Source organism: Malaclemys terrapin, chromosome 12 (assembly GCF_027887155.1).
Source record: "Malaclemys terrapin pileata isolate rMalTer1 chromosome 12, rMalTer1.hap1, whole genome shotgun sequence".
In the NCBI taxonomy this organism is placed as follows: domain Eukaryota; kingdom Metazoa; phylum Chordata; order Testudines; family Emydidae; genus Malaclemys; species Malaclemys terrapin.
The window spans coordinates 13243826-13271091 of NC_071516.1; the positions used below are offsets into that span (position 1 = coordinate 13243826).

Consider the following 27266-nt stretch of genomic DNA (forward strand, 5'->3'; position numbering starts at 1 on the left):
TGCAGAGAACAAATTTCTGCAGATATCAGGTCAGGCCAAAATATGTACAGTGTGCTCAAAATAAAGAGCGGCTTAAATATTTTTTCTTTGCACTTCCATCGTAAATCTGTCTGAATGCAGCTGTTTCAGCAATGCATTCTGTTGCATGTTGGAACATTACACCGAGACAGCCAAATTTTCTTTACAGGGACAAATTGCACCCAAATTTTTGCATCCACAAATGAATTGTGACTGCAAATACTGGCAAAACTATCTGCATGATTATCAGAAGATACAGATACAAATTGTACCTACAAAAGGAAGACAAGACTTGAAAATTTAAGCCATATTTTTTTTAAAAATAAATTAATTGCTAAAAAAAACCACAAAACAACACACAAAAACCTATTTAGGTATTTATATGGCCCCCATCACTATAATATCTGAACCCCAGAGAGAGAGCGAAATCATACAAAAATCATTGGATCAAATTCCTGAACTATGCAGAAGTGTCCTCAAAATGAGCGCACATGTATCCTGCAAGAGCAGCATTACTGTGCACCCATATTCTGGCCAGCAGCAACCCAATAAACAGATTATTCCTGTCTTGACATTCACCCTCATTTTGCATGAACAACCTGCACAGATCTTATGTGTGTTAGTGATCATAAATATGCTGACCATGCTCCCTAAACTTTGAGGCCAATTCTGTAATGGTCCATTATAGCTTCTTTCATGGAAGACCTGTGAAGCAGTAGTTGCTCCGTGGGTTTAGATGAGAACCAGAATGGGGAACACAGCTTTGTCTATGGTGCTGGGTATGGGTTTTCTGAGGCCTATATACACATAATCTGCCAGAATTTGTTCCATAATGTGCTCATAACATTGTAATATGAAAGATCTGTAAATGACATTTTATTAAAAATATCTGTAGATTAAAACAAATACAGTAAACAATCCCCTGGAAAAGGGAGAATGATGATGGCTTCACATAAAAATGTATCACAGTTTAAATCTTGGTCTGTTATCAGGAAAACCAGTAAAACACTTACATTTCCAAGTGAAAAAGAATAGAAAAATATATTTAACTGCTTTGTTTGGAAAGATAAGAAATCAAACAAATAATAAAATAATTGTATAACAATGCTCGATGGCAATTTTTGCCAAGTCACTCAAACGATTGATTGGAAGGGTTGACTCAGCATTTTCCAGACAGTGCTCTAAACTGTCGTGTGGAAAGTACAAATTCTATTCCTGGTCATAGTGGGCATTTCTACACAGCCCGTGGGAGTCAGCCTCCTAGCCTAGGGTGATAGACTCGGGGTAGCTGGCTTTCACTAGCACTCTAAAAATAGGTGTATAAACAGCGCTTTGAAATTGCAGCTTGGGCTGGAGCACAAGCTCTGAAGCCTAGGAGGGGTTGTTTCACTGTCACTTCAAAGCGCCGTCTATACATCTGTTTTTAGAGCACCAGAGCATGCCCCACTAACCCAAATCTGTCAACCCAGACTGGGAGGCCAAGGCTTGCTGCCGCAGCCTGTGTAATGTTCCTAGTGTCTCCTGCTCTCAGGGCCTTAGTACACCTTTCATTGCCCAACAGCAACCTGTACAGGGTATGGCTGATTTAATACTGGCATTTGGGTTCTTTGTGGAGTCCTGTCTTCCTTGGCTCTCAGGATACCATAGTTGAAGGGTTAAAACCCAAAAATAGGGGGAGATCCTAAAGTTTTCACCATTCTATTCTAAGAATGGAAAGACTTCTTCATTCCATCATTGCTCTAAACTGCTGAGTGTATTTAGACAGCTCATCAGCTTGATTTTGAAGTTCCTGCACGGCACCTGTATTTGGATACTGCACTGCAGCATTTTTGGTGGCAACCGCCAAATTCTTCAGCAGGCTACAAAACTGGCTGCTGCTGCAGAGGATGTCATTCCGAATATCCTTTTCTTGAGTTTCCTGACAGAGAGAATCTACCAACTTTTGTCCCACCATAATGATCAGTTTGCTCTGTGCTATGAAGACTTCAGGTGGTTGATTATTGCTAAGACTACTGGTAAATACCCGAATGGCCTTGTGAAGGGCACCAAAATACAGTCTACAGGTTTCTGAGAGAGTGATTTTCTTTGCCAAGTCCAGGTTGTTCTGAATATTATGCTTTTTTGAAGGTGGGAAAACCTAAAAAAGGGAAAAGAAAACAAGAAAGATATTCAGTTTGGTAACACAGAAATTGTCTCCTTATCCTGTATTCTCCTGTAGTTTCAATTAAATAAATTATTCTTCTCGTCGCTGCAGCTGATTTGCCACAGCCCCAAAATTGTCGCAGCCTGGAGACCTTTTGTAATTATAAAGCACTATTTCTAGCTTTGGTAGGCCATGAAATATCAGATCTTAAAATGATATGATCCCAATTGTAATCTATCTTTTGCCCACATACACACACTTCACTTACAACATGATTTTAGTAGCTGATGTCACAGGAACTGTTGGAGTTAAAAATCAATGCTTTAAAAAGGCTGAACACTTGGAATTCTAGTTTTCAAATACTATAAAGCATTTAGGCCTGATTGTACAAGGTACTGGCTTCAGGGGAATTGAAGGTAATCAGAAATCTGAAAATCAAGGCTTTCATCTCTTATCATGGCCTTTGAGATATTAGCTGGTTCAGCTATACTCAAAATAAAGTGAAAAGGGCAAGACAGTAAATAATGCTATGATTTAAAATTCCAGGATCTCATGACATGAGGATTAGAAGGACTTCCCTAGACTAGTACACATGCTTTCAGGACTTGTAAATTGTTCCAAGCACTGGTCCCGGACAAAAGATCAGTAAAAAAAGAAAAAAGAATCCCTTCATAAAAATTTATTTTTCCAGTCAAATTCTAGCTTTTTAAAATGTCAGCAAAGTGTAGAAGCCATATATAACTTCAGGGACCAAAAGCCTTTACTAGCAACAATTTTCAAAATCAGAAATACCTTTGTTTTTAAATCTGCATTCTTCTTTGCCACCTCTTTTGCTGAAAGGGTTTTTTGTGCCTGTTCCAACCCAGGAGACTTCTGAAAAATGAAAACACTTTAAATGATTTATATATTGTTTCAACATACTATGTCAGGTTTTGTTTTAGATAGTGGCATAAGAATTCCTTGTTTTAAAACTTACATGCAGCCAAAATGTTGCTACTGTATACAATGACACCTGCTGTTAAAGCGTAACTGATCAGCTGCAATTTCTACTACAGAATTTAGGAGCTGATCCTGAAAGGAGTAGTAGCATCGGACCCATTATCAATGAACTACTTCCAGCTAATGATAGTATTCCAGTTATGACAGAGCCATTTACTGTCTGATACTTGTTCTTTATCCAGAGTAACTTCCAATATTGTTTAAGTCGAGATATTATTTCCTGGCATTTGATTTAAATACTTTCTCTCTCTCTCTTTCAGGGTTTTATACTGCTGCCCATAGTATCTGAGCACCTTCCGTGTAAAAGCAAGAGCTAGAGCAATGTTCCTAGTGAGCTTCTTGGAGTCGCTGGCATTTCTCCCTTTCGGGAAAAATTACTCAACTGACAAGCACCTGGAAAATTAATAAATGGGTCAGGTAATCTACAATATAAGATTAAGTTGCTCAGACCATTTGGTTTATGTTTTACCACATTTTGTAAATTACCCCTACACCTCAAAGCCACATTTTCTAGCAAATCACAAACACGGAAGCTGACATTTCCTGCATCTGAGCACCGTAGTTGATGTGCACCCAAAACACAAAATTGTGCCATAACCATTAACGTTAAATATGCTGACACGAAACAAATAGCACCCTAAAGAAACACATTGTTTGAAGCTGGGCTGAAAATTTAGCCTTAAGCACATCTGGGTGGTGAGGTTCAAGAATTGCTCTCTAAGAATGGACAAGCCCCACTTCTCTAGTCCTTCTATAATTGATTGGCTGCCTCGGTTGTGGCTCCCGAAGGCCTGGAGGTAGGCAATCAGGCTAGCAGGTGAAACTGAATATAAACCAAAGCGAGGTTTGTGATAAAACAAAGTTAAAATAGAGCAAGTAAACTTACCTGCAAACAACATGAAGCAGAAAATTGGCAGCAAATCATGTTACACTGACCTGTAACTGAACATAATCACAGTCTTCAGTGACATTTTCTCTTGATTTCTCAGAAGAGACTTTGTTTTTGTTTGGTTTATCCAAAGTATTTCTTTGGAGTGAATCAAGTTCTCTTCTTCTGGGTATTGGGATCGGCTTTGCCATTTTATAATCTGTACCAATTTTTGGTGTCTTGGTCTCTTCTTCCTTGCAATTCTTTTTGAAGAGAAGCTTTCCATTAGCTATGATGATAGATACAAATCTCTTGATATCATCTGGAATTGTGCGGGCTACCATAACAAACCGATCAAGATCATCTGGGTTATTCTGAGGTTTCTTAATGACCAGAACTTCCAGTGACCACTTGCAGTTATTCAGTGCTTCCCTTGTTTCTACCAAGATCTGGAATGAGTCTGTAAGAATTTTCAGTTGTGTTTTAATTCTGGTTTGAAGGTTATTGTCAGTGACGCAAGAGGCATTCACCTTGATGGCTTGAGCAAAGTCCAAGAATTCTCCCAAAGATACTTTTATGTGATCAATTGCTCTATGGATTTCCTCAAGGTTTGTCTCCAGGTGTTCCCGGAATCTCCACTTACTGCTTACAAAAATCATCAGACTTGCAACTGAACTGGATACACTGTGCTGCAGCTTGGTCAATGCTTCTATGGCTAAGTCAAGCTCCAATTCAATTTCTTTTGCAGGTTCTTCTGATGATGACATAGAAGAGGACTCAGCAGAAGTGCTGGATAATGTAGATAGGGTACTGGTTCTACTGTCCACACTGGAAACTGATAACCTGTCTTGTTCTAATTTGGAATCTTTTGACAGCTGTGGAGGAATGTTGTAAGTATGGTTTCCAAAACTACTGTTGTTTTCAGTCCCTTTCCTGTGCTGTAAAGCAGTAGGCAGCACTTTTGGAGTATCATAAACATTTGGTTCAGAGTTCTGTTCAACCCTTGGCGTCAGAAAGCTTGGTGGAACATGATAGTTACCGTTTTGCTGCAAAAGTTGCATGTCACATGAGGATGGTACGTTATAACGAGGGATATCAGGAAAGGTTAATTTTCTCTGTGTTGGTGGGACATCATACATTTGTGGATTCACTGATTTGCTTTTGCTATTTGTTGATGGAACATTTTGCAAACTAGAACCATATCTGGCTGGCGGTATGTCATACAGCACCTGCTTTTCCAGGGAACGATTGGAAGGATCTTTTTTTAAACCCATTTTTTCAGGTGATACCGGAATATCATAAATCCATTCTGACTTCCGAGGATTTGGCAAGGTAGTATAATGACCCAAACATTTTATTTGAGATAAATTTTGTAGTGAAATGTCATGGTCTCTTGCAGTTGTGGGGGGGACATCATACACCTGGAAAGCAGTACACAAGGTTTACAAGCGACATTTAGAAATATAAGGTCAGATCCATAGGCATAGGTCAATGAAATCAATGTAGCTATGCCGATTTATACCAACTGTGGCTCTGGCACATAGTTCTAATTCTCCTTCCTCTCTGAAATGCACAATCACATTGCAAATATGAAATATCTAATATTTTGACCAAGTATATTTTTGTCACATCCACAGATTATCAAACTGCAAGGTAATGTCGATCAAGGACAGTTTCATATAGTGAAGCAAACAAGATCTCATGAGCCTGTTAACTAGCAGAACTGATTCCAACCTCTTTAATTTCCGGTAGTCATATACACACATGCACACACGCAAATTAAAACAAAAAAAATGCACAGCTGACCACACTAAAATAATTGCACTGTGTTTACATTTTCAAAGGCTTCCTGAGATGCATACTGATCTTATTCAATGGCATACAATAGCTGCTTGTGTACATCTGACCTCTACAGCTGAAGAACGATGACTGATTCTGGTGCAATAAGGCCAATATAAGAATAATTATACATTTCGGGCCAGATAGTGCTTTGCTGTTTCACAAGGGTAGTGGGGAGGGAGTTCAAGATGCAACAGGAGTATGCAGTCGCTGGGCACAATTGCAGAGTCTGTGGTTTGCCAAGGTTTCCAGGGGTGCAAGACACCCTCACAAGTGGCAGGGAAGAGGTGGATCCCTGACTTTCCCCTCTTCATTGGTCCATGCAGCTGGCCAGATATACAAGGCATGGGCAAGCTGCACCTCTAATGGCTCCCCTGAACAATGGGATGCTCACTGAGACACAATCCCTCCCAGAGTTTAAGCTGGGGTGTGCCGCTTCACACTACCCCCAAAGCAAGCCAGTGTCCACTCATCACGACTGAGCCTACAGTTTTCACTTTTCACCCAAGGATCTCAAAATGCTTTACAAATACTGGTGAAGTCTCACCACATCCCCATGAGGTGTAAGTATTACGTATTTAAAATTGTAAGTTCTTTGGAACATGGATCTCATTATCTATTTGGCTATCCTTGTAAAGCTCCCAGCACAGTTTTTGGCATGATACAATTATTATTAATAATAATATAATTCCTATTTTTAAGTGGATACACTGTGATACACGTAGATTAGGTGTCTTGCCCAAGGTTGTGCACGAGTCATTGGCAGAGCAATAGCCACTAGATCACATTCTCTTCTTACAATACAATGCAAGTTATTTGTTTCTGCTTCAAGGTTACAAACATGCAGATATTCAAGAATATAAGAATCTGACATCTGTTTTACTTACCAAATAGTTCCCTGAGTCACCTTTTTTGGTGACAAATGTCACTTTAAATATAGTAATCAAACAAATACAATGATAGTTCCATCTCCAGCAGATATCCAGTATAACTAGTCTCATTTCTTACTTTAAACTTACTTAATATTAAAAATAAAAAATCCACCAAATGTGGACTAGATTAAATTACTATAAAATGGATGCACAACTGGCTGAAAAACCACACTAAAAGAATAGTTATCAATGGTTCACTGTACAACAGGGAGGATATATCTATTGGGGTCCTGTGGGAGTCTGTTTTGGGTCAAGTACTATTCAACATTTTCATTAATGACTTGGATAATGGAGTGGAGAATATGCTTATAAAATTTGCAGATTACATCAAGACAGGAGGTGTTGCAAGTACTTTGGAGGACAGGTTTAGAATTCAAAATGACCTTGACAAATTGGAGAATTGATCTGAAATCTATAAGATTAAATTCAATACAAGAAAATGCAAAGTGCACTTAAGAAAGAAAAAAAGCACAAATACAAAAAGAGGAAATACAAAAACGTCTAGGTAATACTAATGTAGAGAAGGATTTGGGGAGAGGGTTATAGTGGATCACAAATTGAATGTGAGTCAACTATGTAATAGAGTTGCAAAAAAAGGCTAGTACTCTGGGGTGTATTAAAGGAGCATTGTGTGTAAGACTTGGGAGGTAATTGTCATGCTCTACTCTACTGGAGTATTGTGTCCAGTTTGGGGCACCACACATTAAGAAACATGAACAAAATGGAGAAAGTCCAGAGGAGAGAAACAAAATGATAAAAGATTTAGAAAACCTGATCTATGGGGAAAAGTTAAAAAAATGGGTATGTTTAGACTTGAGGAAAAAAAGACCAAGGGGGGGACTTGATAACAGTCTTCAAATATGTTAAGGGCTGTTATAAAGAGGACTGTGATCAACTGTTCTCCATGTCCTCTAAAGGTAGGAAAAGAAATAATGGGCTTAATCTGTAGCAAGGGAAATTTAGGTTAGATATTAGGAAAAACTTTCCAACTATAAGGACAGTTAAGTTCTGGAATAAGTTACCAAGGGAGTTGGTGGAATCCCCATCACTGGAGTTTTTTAAAAACAGGTTAGACAAACACCTGTCAAGGATCATCTATGACAGGTGTACGTGGCCCTGTCTCAGCACAGGGGGAGGGACTAGATACCTCAAGGTCCCTTCCAGTCCTACATGTCTATGGTTCTATGATATTAAAGAAATGTAACATTCAAGTAGTGCTGTTTTTATGTTTATTCTTCTTAGCAGATTGAAGGCACTTAACTATTGTGCCGGTGCCCCACCTCACATCAGAGGCATGTACAGCATATTAGATTAACCATACACCTTTTCATGTGTTCTGCTGTATGAGTGTGACAGTATTAATGAGAGACTATTCTCTGCCATTCAGTGAGTAACACTTACACTGCTCCCTGGAGGGTCTTGCTGGACATAGATTTCTGCCTTTTCCGAGCTGGATGGGATGTCATAAAGCTGTTGCCGTTCTTCCTGGATATATTCTTTGGAGGGGATCGGTATAGAGCCCTTTCTGGCTGTGGGTGGAGTGGCACACCTCTAATAAAATACAAAAGTAAGGTTGACTTAAATACTGTTTATCATAGCACCAACTTGAAGACTTAGGGACATAACTGCCTTGAGTTCTTGCAGGTATTCTGTGTGTGTACTCAGAGCAGGATACAGTTCTTAGGGCTTGTCTATACTTACTGCGCTGGTTTGGCGGCAGGCAATCGAACTTCTGGGTTCGATTTATTGCATCTAGTCTGGACGCGATAAATCGAACTCAGAAGTGCTCCCCGTCGACTCCGGTAATCCTGCTCGCCGCGAGGAGTACGCAGAGTCGACGGGGGAGCCTGCCTGCCGGGTCTGGACGGGGGTAAGTTCGAACTAAGGTATGTCTACTTCAGCTACGTTATTCACGTAGCTGAAGTTGCGTACCTTAGTTCGATTTGGGGGTTTAGTGTAGACCAAGCCTTAGACTCTACTGGAGTGGACTGTTGAATAAAATCATAATGCTGTAGGGAGGGGAGATGGGCACTAGGTGGCGCAGTTGGATGTTACACTTAATTTTTGAAGATTTGGATCCAAATATATTATTTAAAAAAATCTATCAAATTTAAAAGAGAATCAGATTCTTATCGTTTTTTTTAACTTTCCTATAGAATTCTCTACCAATCTTTATAGCAGAGTTCAAACAATAAATGAATAGAAAAGTTATAATTTACTTTTAAATTTTCTAGCACTGTTGCATATGATAAGGAACTCAGAAGTCCTGAATTCCAGTCCCACTTGATGGACATGACAAGACTCACCTGAGTGAATAAGGCCACCCGGTGTTGTGGTGATGGAACATCATAAGCCTCATTTTTTGTATATGCTATGGAGGTCTGAGATGCTGTGGGAAGAGTAAACCGGTGCTTGAGGGGGGAAGAAAAGAAGAATGTAATGAGAAAGTTGAAGTGATCTTAGGGCATCTGTGAGAATGTAATGAGTCTGATGGCCATTGCTGGAAGAATTCCTTTTGGGGGTGTTAATTAAAAAGCTTCTGTCAAATATTCACTGATCCTAAACTTGAAAACTGCTCATTGTCTACCTATTAAACAGACAGGGTTTATTTTTCCTATAAATCCCCTTTACTAGTATTTCCACTCTATTTCAGAGATGAATTATTGATAGATTAAAGGCATTCTGCCTCACATATAGCCCAGGAAATAGAAAAGATGTGTAGTGAATCTATCCTGATCCAGATACCAACCAGATCTTTTGGCTCCCAAAAAGTAGAACAACTGAAAAGAAGTCTATGGGGTTTCTACTCCACCTTTCCTACGGTACAGGAATGTAAGAACATAAGAACGGCCTTACTGGGTCAGACCACTGGTCCATCTAGCTAGTTTCCTGTCTTCCGACAGTGGCCAATGCCAAGTGTCTCAGAGGGAATGAAAAGAACAGGTAATCATCAAGTGATCCATCCTCTGTCGCCCATTCCCAGCTTCTGGCAAACAGAGGCTAGGGACACTTCAGAGCATGGTTTTGCAAGACATCTGAAATGAGATTATAGTGGGTGGTAGCACCACTATTATTAAAGTATATGGTGCGATAAAGGAGGTTGGACTTCTCTCAGAAGAAGCAAAGTCTGTTGTTCTCACCTCTTTCTCTGGTCCTGTCCAACTCCTAGAGCACATGAGCCTAATGAGGGTGCTCTAATGCATAGACCAGTTACAGATTTATTTCATTCTTTGCTTGAAACGTTGTTTTAAGAGGCATAGGAATGAAAATACCGCCATGACTGGAGGCTGTGGATATGTTTAGTTAAAATGCTAGCAGACTGCTAATAGATACGAGCACTGGGGAAAGGATTTTTCACTCACTCCGAAACCACCCTGAATTTTGTCTATTCAGCAATGAGATGCCCTTGGGACTGCACAGTGGGTCTATAAATAAACCATTGCAACAACAAATTTCTGACCAGAAGGAGCTTCTACTGAAGCTTTATGTTGCAATAAGCCATTTAAGAATGAGAGGCAGTGTTCTTCTTCACCATATTAACAATCACACCCACCAAATTCAGAGCAATGTGGCGGAAGGACATATTGTGTGGCGGAAGGACAAGGTCCCAGCTTTTTATCTCCCTGTTTCATATTTGAGAAAGGCCTGGCTGACTGAAACGTTGGTTTCTTGTAAGGACAGGAAATAAATAAATGAACATGAATTCTGTTATTATTCTGCAAAAGGAGCCTTCTGTCTTACAAACCTTCTACACTGACAGAACTATAAGAGAACAGGCTTTCTTTTTCTGTGCAGAGTAGGTAAGAAGATAAGTAGAGTCCAGCTAAAAAGTTCTGGTTTGGCCCAAACCTACTTTCACATACAGACAATCTTATTTGGTTGATAGTAAAATGTGAATTAGTGAATATCACACTCTATTACCAGATTTGCTACAGAAAAAAAATCGCTTTGCATATTTTCAGGATCAGGCAGACTAAGACAACAAATGGCTGAAATTTTTATTGGACGAGAAGTAACAAAATTACAAGCTTTAAAATGTAGGTGGAGCATGCACACAGGTTTTTTCAGAGGGGCTTATTTTTTTCAATCAGAGTCCCTCAAAGACTGAGTAGCTTCACCCAGCTGCTGAGAGAACAGCTGAACATGTCAGAAGATATGCCAGTTGTCCCATACCATGTACATGGGGTAATCTAGGATACTTCAATTTGTACTGCTGCACTCAGATGGGCTGTCTACTTCTACACCTTTAAATGCGTGTGTATGTGTGGCTGTTGACTCCTGTGGTACAGTTGTTCTTTGTAGTAGCAACTGTGATGTAGCTCAGGCAAACCTGAAAGTGTAAATATTAGAAACATCTTAAAGATTTTAAAGTATTTTTCTTTCCTTGTTAAAGAAAACAGTTATAGCTGAATAAGGTAGATACAACATATAACATAGCAGCTTAGCAGGTATCACAGGGCAACAGTATAGATAGATAGATGGCTTTGCTTGCTATCTATCTATCTATCTAACTCTCAGCTTGTGCTCCTAATTCAATAGAAAATGGGTATGTGACAATTTCAGGGCCTGTTTTTTTTAAAAGTTGGAGGCACAATTGCATATGCAAAATGTTCGTGAAATGTCATACCCAATTTGTGTATGCCTTCTTTGTAATTAGGTGCATAGATCAGGTCATTGCCTGTGCAGATCAGGTCATTGCCTGTGCAGAAGGCTAATTATGTTCCTTTGAACATTCAGTTACACAGTTTGATTGTGCAATTATGGTAATCACCCATGAAAACTGGAAGTGCTATTTTGAAAAAATGGACCTCAATCTCCATGGATACACTAAGTTCACTTGGTTTTTCAGCATCTGTTCACCAGGTAATACATAGAGCAACACTGTTGTCACTGTATCTTTCCTTTTGATGCAAAGGTAGGGAAGATGGCTAAAGGAGGTAAATGGAGTGAAATGATGGCCTACAGTAAATGATTAGATGAATCTCCTGCATCCTTTATAGACTGACTTAATATTTAAGTCTCTGCCTTAGATCATTTAACCTTTGTAACATACGTTTCATTTAGGGCAGGGGTTCTCAAACTGGGGGTCAGGACTCCTCAGGAGGTCGTGAGGTTATTACATGGGGGGGTCGCGAGCTGTCAGCCTCCACCCCAAACCCCACTTTGCCTCCAGCATTTATAATGGTGTTAAATATATTAAAAAGTGTTTTTAATTTATAAGGGGGGTCACACTCAGAGGCTTGCTATGTGAAAGGGGTCACCAGTACAAAAGTTTGAGAACTAATTTAGGGGATGGTTAATGTGAAGCTCCCATATCCAAGGCCCCATGAGCCTGTGAGACAAAACATAAAGTAAAATAAACTGTAGTGAACTGCACTGATAAATCCCTGCTATTACTGCTCATTTTTAATTAGGAAGGCCTCTGAGGCAATTCTTTGTTACAGGGATGGCAGTTTTCAACTGCCTATGTTAGGGCACTCTATTCACATTTAATAAAAATAATATTGGCACTTATACGGGCTGTTGGAGCACCTGAGTATTGATGGGATCACCCAAATGTGAACTGGGTAATCATGCATCCAGGCCTAAAGAAAGCATGAGCAGAGAAAGAGAGGGTATCTCACTGAGAAGCTGCAACAAGGGAGCAGTTTTGAAGTGACTCCTGAAATGGATAGGGAGTCAATGGAGTTGTCTGGAGAAGGAGGTGACCTGGTGCATGAGAAGACTGGCAGCAGCATTTTTAACTTGTTGAAGAACTGGGACGTGGAGAGACTAAAGGGAAGAGAGTTGCAGCATCTCAGTGAGAGAAGATGACAGTCTGACTGAGAAGTTCTATAACCACATTGTTACAAATTATCTTCTATAAGTGTCAAAAACCCCACAAATGTGAAGAAATGTGTGTCTGTGCCGCAACCACTGAAGTATGAAGCTCTGGAATTTTATAGCTTAAGGAATTTTAAGCAATTTTGTATGACCCATAAATCTCTATATTCCACCCAAAGCAGTTATTATATTCCTCTTCACTTCCTGTCCTAAATGGTTGGGCATTATATAGCTGCTACTTACTGTCACGGAGGTGGCTGTATTTTGGCAGGGGCTGATGTGATTCCAGGGATGACTATATGAGTTTTATAGGAATATTTCCTATAGAATGCTATGAATGTATAACAGTATTTATTCAAGTCGCCTAAACAAAGCATAATTTACTTGACTGACTTCACTGCAACTTTCAACTGAAATTCTCAAGTCCCTGAAAAAGTAAAAACCGTCAGGCTTCCCTTCCCCTCACTGGTATTTTCCAACACTTGGCACCTTAATACTTGCTTATATTCTTACCTGATTGGTTAGGCTTTGGGTCTTTTCACTGAATAATTGTGCAGCTAAAGCTGGCACCTGATATATTTCTTGAGTAGGTGGAGAAGAAACAGAAGAAGGAAGTGGCTTAATCCAACTGTCCATCCGTTCATACGTAGGTGACAATGTGGAAGACTTGGGAGCTGATGGGACCTGGTAGATATTTTGTTGACAGATGGGCAATTCCTGGGAATCATGTTCAGAGGAGAGAGACAACATGTCTGCCTGGGAACTAGCAAGGAGTTGGAGGCGATTAGCAGGAGCTAGGCCTTGTCTTCCATGGAGGGAACATTTCCACCATCCTTCACTCTCTAAGACATTCTGTTCAAGAACCGTTAGGATGTCTCCTTTGCGGAAGGCTAGCTCATCTGAACACTCAGCCTTGTTGTCATATAATGCTTTTGCCAAGGTATTCTAGAGAGGAAAAACAAATTTAAAAAACCACATGCAGTAACATTTGCACTGCTTGTATTATTCAGAAGTGTTATATGGAGCTACCAGATTAACATTTCTCAGCACCTAAATTCATGCAAATTCAAAACTGCTAATATTTATCCTAAGGGTCAGTTCTCAAGGCATTGGTTTTACGAAGTTAAACCTTTTGAACATATGCCTGCCATGTTTTAGTGTGTTATATAAATAAATAATACCATAATAATACTTCGCTTTTTTCCAGCACCTTCCATCGGAGGATCTCAATGAAAACATGAATTATATAAGTCTCATGAACACCCCTGCAAAGTAGGAAAATATCATTAGCTAAGTTTTCCTGATAAGGGTACTAAGGCATAAAGCTACTAAGGTCACACAGGAAGTCTGTGACAGAGTCAAGAATAGAACCCTCATCTCCTAACTTCTGTCTAATCAAGCTATCTATCTACAACTCTATCACATCTGGTATCTGAGTGCCTCACAGCTCTGAGTGTTAACCACATATCCATCCTCCCTCTCTTTTCATATAAAACACAATGCTGGAGGTGTTATTATTCATTTCCTTTCTTAGAGCCAGATATAAATGAACCACCTGGTAGTCACTACCCTGGGGATTTCAAGAAAATATCAAGAAAATAACCCAGCGGTTCTGGGTTATATAAATAATAAATATATATATAAATAATCACCAGTTGCCAGTCTACACTAGCATTTCCACCAGTGTTAGTACTGGGAGAGAAGCACCTGTGCCAGCATAGGGGTGGGGTGGGGTGGACAGAGATTTCCCTAAAGTATTCAGAGTAGGCAAGACCCCTGCTGTGAACATGAGATTAAGGAAATTTCAAATCAATGAGCATAATAACAGATCTGAGAATAATGATGCTGCTAGTCACTTTACTGGTGGAAGATAATCTCCACGAGATACTTATATGGCCCCCATTATGATAGCATCTAAGCATCTTCTCATGTATTTATCCTCACTGCACTTCCATTAGGTTAGGAAGTGCTATTAGCCACATATTATAGGTGGGAACTGAGGCATACGACACATTTGTGACAGAGCATGGACTTGAACCTGCATCTGCTAAGTCCTATACAAGCATACTAACCCAGTGAACTATGCTTCCACTCTATTTAATGTTTATACTGATCACGTGTATGTGGCTAAACATGTTTTGTTCTTAGAACTCAGGTTTTTAGTAAGCAATTGATTTTACTATCATTAAACCAGCCAAAAGTAGTAGCAAACGTGGTCTTCATCATTGGAGGCATTTTTGTACAATTTACTACAGCTGATGAAAGAATAAAAAAAAGTATGCACATACTATTTCCCATACATGGATTTATTTTCAGCTTCAAAATAAGATCAACCACTTTCTCCATGGAATGTGGATTAGGAAAAACAGTTTCTTATCCAGAAGTGCGAGTAATGTCCAAAGAGATAGCGTCTGCATTGGAAACATAATGCCTTGTATTTTTATCCAGCGCATTTGCCATAAAGCAACAGCTGGTTTGAAGTATCAAGAGAAGAAAATCAATTTGTCAGCTCAGCTGATAAAGCGGCCTGTTGTTGGTAGCATAAATTTCTTCATCGGGATGGCTTGGAACAATGGCCCTTTTATGATACATGGGTTTATCCACACATACTGCACTAGCAGCTGTCAGAGATGGACAGCAACAGTCCCACTTACCTTATGTCCTAGTTTGATTAAAATGCTCTTGTTGCCTTGTACGTGTCAGTCCCAAATTCTACTTTGACGATACCAAATGCTTGGGACCACATGTGTTTAAGTGAGACATTCTGTAATCTCATCATACAGTATAACCCAGAGAGGGATAGGGCATTTCACATTGTCACAATTGTGAATAAAGGCCAGATTTTCCTAGTATGGTTAGCAGTAATATTACAATAGCACCGAGCGACTCCAACCAATAGTGGGGTCCCATTGTGCTATGCACTGTATAAACACACAGTAACAGACAGTCCCTGCCCCTAAGAGCTTGTGAACTAAATAGAAAGGATGGACAAAGGGAATATTTATATCATCATTTTGCAGATGGGGTGCAACTGAGGCATAGAGCAATTAAGTGACTTGTCTAAGCTCTCACAGGAAACCTGTGGCATAGCCAGGAAATAAACCCAGATAAAGAAGGAGTTCCAAACTGGAGTGGTAAGCACAAGACCATCCTTCCTAGTTGCACCAATGCAAATGAGAGGTGATACCCATGGTATGACTTGAAAAGACATTTGACTATCAACCTATCTGTAGATAATTATTTGTTGAGAAAACGCTATGGTAAGTATTTTTATGCCTGAGTCTGCAATTGCAGTATACATAAAACTATCTGATTTCAGAAGGGTTGAACGCACTTACAAGAAGTTTAAGCTTAGCCCATGTACTTCAGTAGGAATCTCTGCAAATAAGGACCACAAGTTATGGCCCATGTTATATGAATGTATGAAATAACAGTCACATCATCAGTGCTTCAGTGACACTCAAATATGATTTCAGCAGGCATTTCTGGGGGAAATATGCCAAGTACTCTCTAATCTCCTTGCATAGGGATAGATGGGTCTCCTTCAATTGTAAATGTATGGGGCAAGACAACCCCACTATCAGAGATGACACTAAAGAATCCTTAATCCCCATCCTTTATTCTTGTATCTTAAAGTTCATTCTGCAGCAAAAAGTGTTACAGAAAAGTTTAATTAGACCTGTACCAATAAATGTTTCATCTGGTGAATCATCATCAAGGTCCAATAATAACCAAGGGGGAACAAAAAATTAGTTGGAGGCTTAGCGAAAATGAGGCCTCATTTTCTTAAGTATAGGAGTCAGTTTGTCCCTTGATATACAGATATTGGCATTATTAATAAAAACTGTACATGGCCCAGAGTGTGTTATAACTTCTAAGCCAACATTCATAAATATGATTACCTATGTTCTGTGGCTAAATTAGATTTGAGAAGGCAGTCAGTTTGGAACAAGTGAAAACAAAGATGCCTTTACATTGCATATATTGACGTGTGGACTTTGGTCCCAAGGGAAGTCATTGTGTCACAAATACCTTAATGAGATTTACAGAAGGGCAAATAGTAATGTTATGTCCATTAATATAGCTATGTAACCTAGAGTGATACTAAGTTAAAGCCCGTGCTTCGGGGAATATGATCAGCACCATGGAGGTCAGGAGCCAATTCCTTTCTAATCCCCTATTCTGCATTGTACAATCAGGAGATAATATAGGATTTCTTCCTGTGCCTCTCCTCTGGAGCATAGGTACTGGCCACTGCTGGAAGTCTGATTCCAGATTAGAGAGACCAGTAATCTGATTGGTATAATAAATCTTATGTTTGTAGGTGTTATTGTCTGCTCGTCTGTTGGATGATATGATGTATGACAATTGTCACTGTATGTTCAAAAGGCATGGAAACTGCCTGAATATATTAGTGAGGATTTTAGGCCTATTTGCCTTCACACTCATATTTGAAGAGATTTTAGGAGCATGCAGAAACAGTTACGAAACCTTATAAATGTGCTACAACATTATTACCCAAATTCTAAATGTTTGTTAATTTACTGTTATTTTAACCTCCTGGCACCAATTCCTGCCATAAATTGTAAAGCATTTTGCATCTAGATCTTGTTGCGAAAACCCAACTTCCTCCCTTGAAAGGTTTCAGATTTCTGTGTATTTTCCGTGTTCCCAGTAATGAAGGACCAAGGGAAAACCACAACAGCATATTGTTACGCCAGCACCAGCAACACAAAGCCAGTGAGGTAGGTTGTTCTGCAATTAACCCTTGAGCTCCACAAAATAAAGAAAAAAGAACATTTTTGAAGGGCATAAAAATGGTAAATTGTATAGCTTTGCCTTTGTTCCATGCCTTGTGTTCTCCTTTGCCTATCTATTATTAAATATAGTAAGTACCTTTTTTCCCCTCTCATTTCCTTTCTGATTATGGTGGTTAGTCATCATGACTCTCATAACTTTGACAGCTAGGGAGTGAGTGAATGAGCAGAATACTTTATGTAGTACCTTTTATCTAAGGAATCTATATTAGCTTTTAATATAGCTTTTAGCAGCTATATTATCATTAGCAGCTATATTACATATTATTTGTATCACAGGAATACTTTGGAGCCCCAGTCATGGGCCAGCACCTGAATGGGTGATACACACACACTTTGAAAATCATTTGTAAGTAAATTTAGTACTGGTGAAACATGCTAGATTGGCAGACTAAAGCCCTCTGTAATACCCCTGTGAGGAAGGTATTATTTTACTAGTTTTATAGGTGACTAACTGAGGTACAGTGAGATTAAGAGAGTCACTGACAGAACCTGGCATAACACCAGGAGCCATCATTCCCTGGTCTTTGCTCTGCCATTCAGCAATACTCTCACAGCATAGAAAACTGCACTCAGGCCTTGGCTACACTTGCAGATTCACAGCATTGCCGCGGCAGCGCTGTGAAGCGCGAGTGTAGTCGCGCCGCCAGCGCTGCGAGAGCTCTCTCGCAATGCTGCAAGTTCTCCACCTCTCCGAGGGGAATAGCTTGCAGTGCTGCGAGCGAGCGTGCAGCGCTGCAGGCACTGATTACACTGGCGCTTTACAGCGCTGCACTCGCTGCGCTCAGGGGGGTGTTTTTTCACACCCCTGAGTGCAGCAAGTGCAGCGCTGTGAATTGCCAGTGTAGCCAAGGCCTCAGATCCTCCATTCTCTGATTTACATTTACTCTGAGAAGCATAGTGAATTACTAAGCAGCCATTGGTTGGTCAAGTTCAGGGGTCGGCAACCTTTCAGAAGTGGTGTGCCGAGTCTTCATTTATTCACTCTAATTTCAGGTTCCGCGTGCCAGTAATACATTTTAACCTTTTAGAAGGTCTCTTTCTATAAGTCTATAATATATATAAATAACCTATTGTTGTATGTAAAGTAAATAAGGTTTTTAAAATGTTTAAGAAGCTTCATTTAAAATTAAATTAAAATGCAGAGCCCCCTGGACTGGTGGCCATGACCCGGGCAGTGTGAGTGCCGCTGAAAATCAGCTCGCGTGCCGCCTTCGGCATGCGGGCCATAGGTTGCCTACCCCTGCTCTAGTTGTTCCGAGATGCTTTACAATAAGACACTGACTCTTAAAAGAGCTCAGCCTGGTACCTGATTTTGTGCCCACAGTAACTGTGTGCATAATTTTGTGGCTGCAAATAACTGCAGACCTATTTTATGAGATTTAAACATTTGACTACCTGATCTGCCAGTACAGTCAGGCTGCTAGATATTGATGTGTCATCAACGGTATCTGCAGTTATTTGCCCCAAGATTATATGTGGGTGCAGAATTGGGGGCACCAAACTTGAGCTCATTTTTCAAAACCAGGCCCCAAATAGTCTTTCACACTTGCCTGGGACATGTGTAAAGACTCACTATCACAGGCCCTTTCTGTTACTTGAGCAGAAATGCTCCCGGAAGATTGTGTGTGTGTTTATTAGTCAATCATTCCCACGATCACTGAGACCTCTGTGGGCTGCTGGGATAAGAGATAGTTCTGCTCTGAGGCCAAAGAGAATTGCATTTTTTGTTTGTTACCAGAGAACCGGAAACTGGCTGTCTAACACCATCAGCCACACAACGCTGACAAGGCCAGCTGTATGCAGCTCTTGGGTAGTTTTATGTGATCTCTATACTTCTCTTTAATGCACACTTGAAATACTCAATGCACTATAAACACTAAAGCAGCAGAGATGAGATCAAAGTATTTTTGTCTGTGTTGTTTGTTGCTTCTTTAAAGGTCCCATCTTCCCTAAAAAGGCATATAGCAAGGACACAAACATTTTCCCATAAACCCCACTGCTACCATAAAAAGATAAAGGAACATGATTTATTAGAAACCAAGTACATCACTTCATGAAGGTACCTCAACAGATGATGTGTTAATCACTCCCAGCGTGAGGCAAATTTCAGATAGCCAATGAACGAATTTAGGCCTAGAAAGTGAACATCATCCCCAAGCTCCCTTTGAGAACTTATTTTCCTCTGAATATGTATGTATAACCCCTATTTATAACCACATGAGTTAATTACATAGTTTGAGGGGAGGAAAGTCACATTAAAGGCTGATAACGGAGATGGTTTAGCTGTCTAAAAGCAGCAGTTTTAGTTCCCTGGCAACACAAGTTAGAATCCTAGTTCAGTCAACACAACCTTTCACCTTTCTGAAAAGGTAAATTAAATTCTTCCTTATCACATAATGCACTTGATCAGACAAAATCTGAAAAGGTGAAGTTTTGCACAGATATAGGTCCCATGTTCTGCCTGGCTGCTAACCTCCACCCCCCAACCTGAAATGATTCATGGACGTGCAGTACAGAATTTGGGAAGCACTTTGGGATCCTTCAGGATGAAAGTTGCTGTGTAATTGTATGTTTATTAATGAAAAATAGTGGGAAATAATGTTGTTAGAAGTCCACAAAGCTGACAATGCAATTATTTAACCTCAAGTAGCTGTAGCTACATATAGAAAAACATGGCATATATTTATAAATAAAGAAAAAATGTTATTTTACAGCATGATATAGAATTAATATCTCCAAGAACTAAACGACACAAGCATGGTGCAGAAAATAAAATCTAGTAGAAATATAAGCAAATGTCACTAGCAAAATATTGCATGTTACAATAGTCAGCAAGGTTCTCAAAATGCCTGCATTTCACTTATGGGCACCTGAAAGTTATATTTGAAAATTCTTATTAATTATTAATTTTATTATTTAATACAATCCAAAAGCATGATAGACATTTGACAGAATCTTAATTTCTAAAGAAAATGATTCCAAAGATTTTTTCCTCCTATTGTCTTTAGTTTGCTTTTTTTTAAATAGCTATTTAAAAAATCTGAACACAGATTTTTAGTCATGGGAATTCCTTCTGCAGATTGAGACTTACATTCTTAAAAGATGTTGTAGCCACACTTTGAGTGTCTTTTAAAACTTTTAAAGTACTCTTTAGTGCAGGAAAATATGACAAAATATTTGAGCAGAAGAAGAAGATACAATTAAAAGCTGTGGATAGTTTGCAAAACAATTATGTTGATGTATCAGTGACACGTCTTGGCATGTTTACTGAACTGTTTCCAGTTAATCTATTCACCTCTGAAAAGAGCTGAACAAATAAACAATCTCCACATGCCTTTTGAGATGTGGAATGAGGTTCCCAGATGAGTCCTTTTTAAATAGTAGTCTAAGTTAGGCCAATTTAACTTGACAAATTAAATTAACTGTAGACTGCCAACAGTTAAAATATACTAATACATGCAGAAGAAAAGAAAAAAAATCCTCAAATTGTCTGAAGTTTCCCTAAACATATGTGCCTTCATTCTGACTATGCCTGACCATTTTATATATATATATATATATATATATATTTGGAGATATACCTATCTCATAGAACTAGAAGGGACCTTGAAAAGTCATTGAGTCCAGTCCCCTGCTTTCACAGCAGGACCAAGTACTGTCCCTGACAGATTTTTGCCCCAGATCCCTAAATGGCCCCCTCAAGGATTGATTTCACAACCCTGGGTTTAGGAGGCCAATAGTCAAACCACTGAGCTATCCTTCCCTCCTTGGTTTATTCTTGGTGTAGATGATGTGTAACATTTTTGGTGGCGCACAGATGATCTGAGATGCTTTCAGTTCATCTGTTGGTCTGTTTGTGGTTAATGTAACTAGAAAATAGCAAAAACGTAGCAAGCATTAACTATTTGGCTTGATTTGACACTTGTTCCATAAACAGAAGTCGCATGTTTTTGCATATAGAAATTTTTCAGGATTGGATATAAATAAGTGTTTGAGAGCTAGGAATGAAGAGGAACACTATCTATTTTATTCTCCATGCAAAGGGTTATCTAACTGTTAGAGGACCACTTAGGGATCTAATTAACTGTTCATTTCCTGTTTTTTAGTGGTTTCAGTGTTACTGAACTCTTCTGGAAGGGCATGAGATACCACAAGGCAACCTTAGCTCTGCATTAATGAAGCGTTTTTTTGGTCAGCGAATCTAAGCATCGGGTTTACAATCCCAAGAACTAAAAATTTCAAATCCAGAAGGATCAGCTCAGCTCTTGGAAGGATGAAGATCTTACCAAACTGGAAAAATTGGCTTCCATTCTATGGGTGGTACCTTTTGGAGGAGACTTTATACATGGAGTCCTGTTTCCTCAGTACTGTATTATGGGGAGTTGGTAGCTGATCCATAGTTAAGCTACCTTCCTACTATAAATCTATTTTTCAACCCTCCTCAAATTCCTTCCTCTCTCCCCCAAAACTGGTCAATTCCTGACTCCACTGAAGTCTATGGCAAAACTCCCATTGAATTCAATAGGGCCAAATTTTACCCTATTTCCCTAAAATTTCACATGCCATGAATTTTTCTAGGAAGTTGGGGATCAAAAATAATAAATGAGTTTTAAAAATACAATATATTTTTAAAATTCCCTGCACTTAACTTTTTGAAAACATTAATTACCCCCCCCCAATTTTTAAATGTATTTAATTCATTTATTTATGTTTTGCCTCATTCTATCTCAAAATTGTCTTGGCCTGAAGACTCCAAATGTGTTGGCTTGCTGGCCATACTGAGGGTTAGCAGCCTGTTAATATTTTAGGTATGTTTAGTGGGGAAATTACCAAGATTAGATCTCAAGACATATTGAGAGCTTCAGGTGGATTGTACATACCCATCACTAAAGTAAGCAACAAAAAGGATTGACTAGAGCAGGGGTTCTCAACCTTTTTCTTTCCAAGGTCCCCCCAACATTCTATAAAAACTCCATGGCCCACCTGTGCCACAACTATTTTTCACCATATAAAACCCAGGTCCAGTGACAGGGGGTAGCAAGTTGGGCAATTGCCCAGGGCCCCATGCCATAGATAGCCCTGCAAAGCTAAGTTGCTCAGGCTTTGGCTTCAGCCCCAAGTGGCTGGGCTCGGGGTGGCGGGTCTCAGCCCTGCACGGAGAGTCTTCAGCTTTCTGCCCTGGGCCCCAGTGAGTCTAACGCCTGCCCTGCTTGGCGGACCTTTCGAAACCTGCTTGTGGGCCCCCTGAACCCCTGTTTGAGAACCGGCCACTGGATCATTAAAGGAGGGATATAGAAAAGAGGCACAGGAAAGATCTCTGTCCTTTGCCCAGCCAGGAAACTTTGCCACCCAATAGGAACTGGAAGACAACCTTGTTACTCTGCTTCATCCAAAGAGACTTTGTAAATTAAGGACTGTTTGTTTTCCCCCAACTTTAGCCCCTCTGAGTAAGCCATCCTCTCTCTGCCACTGTGCACTACACCTTTTAAAAGCTCAAGTTGTTAAAAAGTCTGGAAACTGAGCAGCAAAGGGATTTAGTCAGTGCTCTAATCCCATCTATTGTTTCCTTTATCGCCCACTGGATTTACAGGAAATTGATTTGCAATAGTGACCTTATGCCATGTATCTAATCGCAAAGGTTTCATTTTAGTTGTTGCTATATTTTCTTCCCCTTCATAGCATAATGGCAATTGCATGCTATCCCACAGGCTCATATGACATTTAAAATAGGATGACAGTGACTGTCTGAACTTGGTCAGAATTAAATTTGAAAGCCAAGTAAAATAAAATGAAATTGGGGAAACAGGTTCATAGAAAACAATGAGGAATACATGTGGCACCTTAGAGACTAATTTTGCCTGTTCACAGTGAATCAGTAGCAGGATCAGGACTAGAAGCTAGATCTCCTAGCTCCCAGTGCCCTAATCCTTGACAAAAGTACCAGAAAATATCAACGAAAAGAAAAAAAATTGTTAAATTCCCAAGTTTTTATTTAAAATTCCCCAAAGGCTTTGGTTTTCTGATTTCAAAATTTTAGGAAAGCAGGTACTTTTTGTGGAACTTTTCATTAAGTTGAAAACCTAGCTTTTCCACTTAAACAAACAAAAGCTGATGGAATTTTTTTGACCAGCCATAATCACTAAATCACACTTCCACCTACATGCAGAAAACATAATTAGAACACGTTGAAGCTGATGATGTTCGCATGCCACTTATGTGGTAATGAGGGGGAATTACCTCCTAAACTACAGTTGCCACAGGTCAGCTTTATTTGCTAGACAAAAACCAAACACAGAGTTTTCCAGTTTGGGGCAGTTCTTATCTTTCTGCACAAAGGAAACTAATGCTAGAAGAAGTCATTCCACCTGGCATCATGGGGTTAATAGAAAAATGTGGTCTGTGGAGTGCAGTCTTTTTAAAGCAGGGATCTGGTCATCTGGACAATGATGACTTCCCAGCTTGGCTGCTATATAACCTTGGGCAAACATTTAACTTCTCTGTGCCTCATGTTGCCCACTTATAAAATGTGGGAGCAAAATACTATTCACAAGATTTGCTGTGAGGATAAATCTTTGCAAAGTGTTTTGAGATAATCGGATGGAAGGAACACGTGCAAAGAATGTTCATGACTAATATCCGCGGTTCAGCTTTCCACGACTAATGTGGAGGCTCAATTTTGAAAATTACAACCTGGATCTCAAGCTGGACATCTTTAGATGCTGTTACAGCAAGCTGGTGTGTGCAGTGCTGAAAATCCAGACCAAAATATTAAGACACATTTATAACAGATATATGATCAACCTGGCGTGGGACTGTGTTGTTTTCCCATGAAAAAATGAGTGTATTCAAAACTTTCTAAAGACAAAAGGAATCGTACTGGCTCTTTGCGCTTTTTCAGTTCAGTCATTACTGTAGAACAGGTTTCAGAGGCATAGCTGTGTTAGTCTGTATCAGCAAAAACAATGAGGAGGAACCTTAGAGACTAACAAATTGATTTGGGCATAAGCTTTCGTGGGATAGCCCACGAAAGCTTATACCCAAATCAATTTGTTAGTCTCTAAGGTGCCACAAGGACTCTTCGTTGTTTTTACTGCAGAACAGGACTTTATGATGTGTTCAGTCATTCTAGTGTATTTTGTCCTCTCTGCACAAATGTAACTCTTACTCATATTACTTAACATTTGTACATCAAGGGGAGAATCATCAGCCCATAGGTTGTATTTGAACAGTTCCATAAAAGATACATTTCTCTTCTACTACACTGCACATACATTTGTATAGCTTCCCTCTTTTGAATGAGATCCAAAATGAAGATGAGATGCAATCACTTGTGCTCACTGAAAATTCCATGGGAATTATGAAGGCACAATGGCCAATTAGACATCTAATAATCTGCCATTGTCATAAATGTTGCTTACCAGTACAGCATATCACTGTATAATTCTTTACTTATAGAAGACTGAGTCAAACCTAACTTCTTTAGACAGAAATGTTTCCCCTCTTCTTGATAAAATAGAGTAGTGTTTTTGCAGATAACTATGGATTGCATGTTACAAATTAAGATTGTATGTTACAAAGTATCATGTTAGGAACTAATAAACAGGAATAGAGCATGCTTTAAACAGAGATTGTAGCAGATGCAGATATACATTCCATATACATTCTCACAAAAAATTAGATGCCATTAAATAAAATACAGCAGAGGTAATAATTTAGTACTTACATTAACTTTCATCTTGTCTTTTCTCTATTATTCCATTACCTAAATGAGCACAATACACTCTCCCCTTCTCAAGTGAAGTTCTTCAGCTCAGACTGAAGTACGGTATAGTAAGGTTTGGCTCGAAGCCTGGGTATTAGACTTTCAGCCTACACCTCCCAGTGCTGGACTTGCTGTGAACCCTGCCGAGGGTGAAGTGAACAGCCACTGGGAATGAATGGAACTAATTACATAGTAAATTCTCTCTAACGTTACATGGCCTGCAGCTATGTTCATGCAAAAGAAGGAATGGCACTCGGTCAAGCCTCCAGGACGAAAAGGCAGAAACCAAAATAGGAATTCTGACGTTGTAGTGCTATAAGAAGGTTCATGTGGACACCGCAGTGAAGCTAAGACAGATGAGTATATTTGGGGGCTTTTTCCCCAAGACAGTATCAGTTCTTCTTCCTCCTCAGTTTATATTTAAAAATACTTTGATTTTGAATTTTTCATGTTCCGGTCGCTAGAAATGTCATGGCTCAGCAAGACCTTTACAGCTATATGAATCACTGCAGAAAAACCACATATTTTAAAGGCAGAGAATCTGAGAGAACAATGCTGAACAGTTCATGTTTAACATCTTGTGTTTTGTACAATTTTCAAAGGTTCCTTTATACAGAAGAGATCTTGCCTCCATTATTTTCCTTCCTCTTTCTACAATGAGTACGTTCCCTTTTTCTCCCCGAAACACTTTTATAATGAAAAACTGTGCCTGTGTCTTATAGGGGGCAACAGTTGGATTTTTTTTATTTTTTTCCTCTAAATTTTAACCTTTTGCACTTGGAGTGGACTTGGTAATGCAGAAACATCCAACCAACTTTTCTAGTCATGCAAAATGTCTGGTAAAATGAAGCTCACTTGCAACAAATTCTGATCCTTTTTAGGTGACAGGCATTGGGATTATCAGTTGTGAAAGTGCAAGAAGAGAATTCAGCTCAGAGAAATTGCACAAATGTACCACCATAGAATTTTTTAAAATATATTTTAGGAACAACAATGCAATCTGTTGCCACAGAGCTGCCTTAAAGGTGTAATAACTGACCACAAGACGACGACTCTGCTGAAGGAACCTTCAATAGCATAGAGCCCGCTCAAGGCCTACGCTACTCCTCAGTTCCCTCCTATACTAGAGGGTCAGGTGATGTAAGGTAGAGAAAGAGAGAATGGCTCCGGATTCCATAACCCACATCTGCCTCTCGTTACCTAAAGTGCTTGGCAAGTAGTGTAAGTTAGGTTATTCTAACTTGCTGCTGGTGGCTGACTGGCTAGGGGCTGACAACCCAGGCTCCAGGACCACAAAGATAGCTTAAAATCCTTGCACAACACACAGCAGAGTCTGCGAGGTTGCTGTGGTTGCAAGGTCAGAGTATGCAAATAAAATTCTAAGTGCTAGGTCAGGGGTTCTCAAACTGGGGGTCGGGACCCCTCAGGGGGTCACAAGTTGCATGGGGGGTTGTGAGCTGTCCACCCCAAGCCCTGCTTTGCCTCCAGCATTTATAATGGTGTTAAATATATAAAAAAGTGTTTTTAATTTATAAGGGGGGTCTCACTCAGAGGCTTGCTATGTGAAAGGGGTCACCAGTGCAAAAGTTTGAGAACCACTACGCTAGGTGTTCTACTTTGCAAGCTTGATCACTTACTTATAAGTATGCAATTAAAAAAAGTGTGCGCACATACTGAGCATTTCTTAAGGAGAGAAATTTAAGAGTAAACTTAAGCATGTCTGACAGGAGCTTAGCTATGTGCATCTTTTAGTTCTCACTTCATGCTACTGCTAGACAGGATCAACTTGGCAGCCACCCACCAGAACTCATTAATATAGGACGGGCCCCTGTGCTCATGCTGTGCTCCCCGCCCAACACTTTTTACTTTGTGTATATGCATATAGGACTCTGCACCTGCAGGGTGTACAATCAGCCCTCAATACATATTGTTAACACTACTATTTAGTTTTCATCATAATGGGAATTTCTGCACAGCTAAAGCTGACAGCCACTGTGCTGCAGCTATAAAAGGACTCATTTTTTGCCCACTCATCTTGCCAAAGTGTTGCTATCTCAGAGTA

General features: G+C 39.6%; 1 protein-coding gene across 1 annotated transcript; it reads right to left on the bottom strand.

Moving 5' to 3' along the window:
• Nucleotides 1-25409, bottom strand: CASS4 (Cas scaffold protein family member 4). The gene is made up of 7 exons (XM_054045018.1): nucleotides 25166-25409; nucleotides 13136-13567; nucleotides 9106-9210; nucleotides 8201-8350; nucleotides 4097-5449; nucleotides 2954-3034; nucleotides 1-2155 (listed from the first exon to the last, which is right to left on the bottom strand). The coding sequence occupies exons 1-7, from the start codon at nucleotides 25175-25177 to the stop codon at nucleotides 1742-1744; spliced, it is 2547 nt and encodes an 848-aa protein (XP_053900993.1). The 5' UTR covers nucleotides 25178-25409; the 3' UTR covers nucleotides 1-1741.
• Between the last annotated feature and the right edge of the window lie 1857 nt (nucleotides 25410-27266).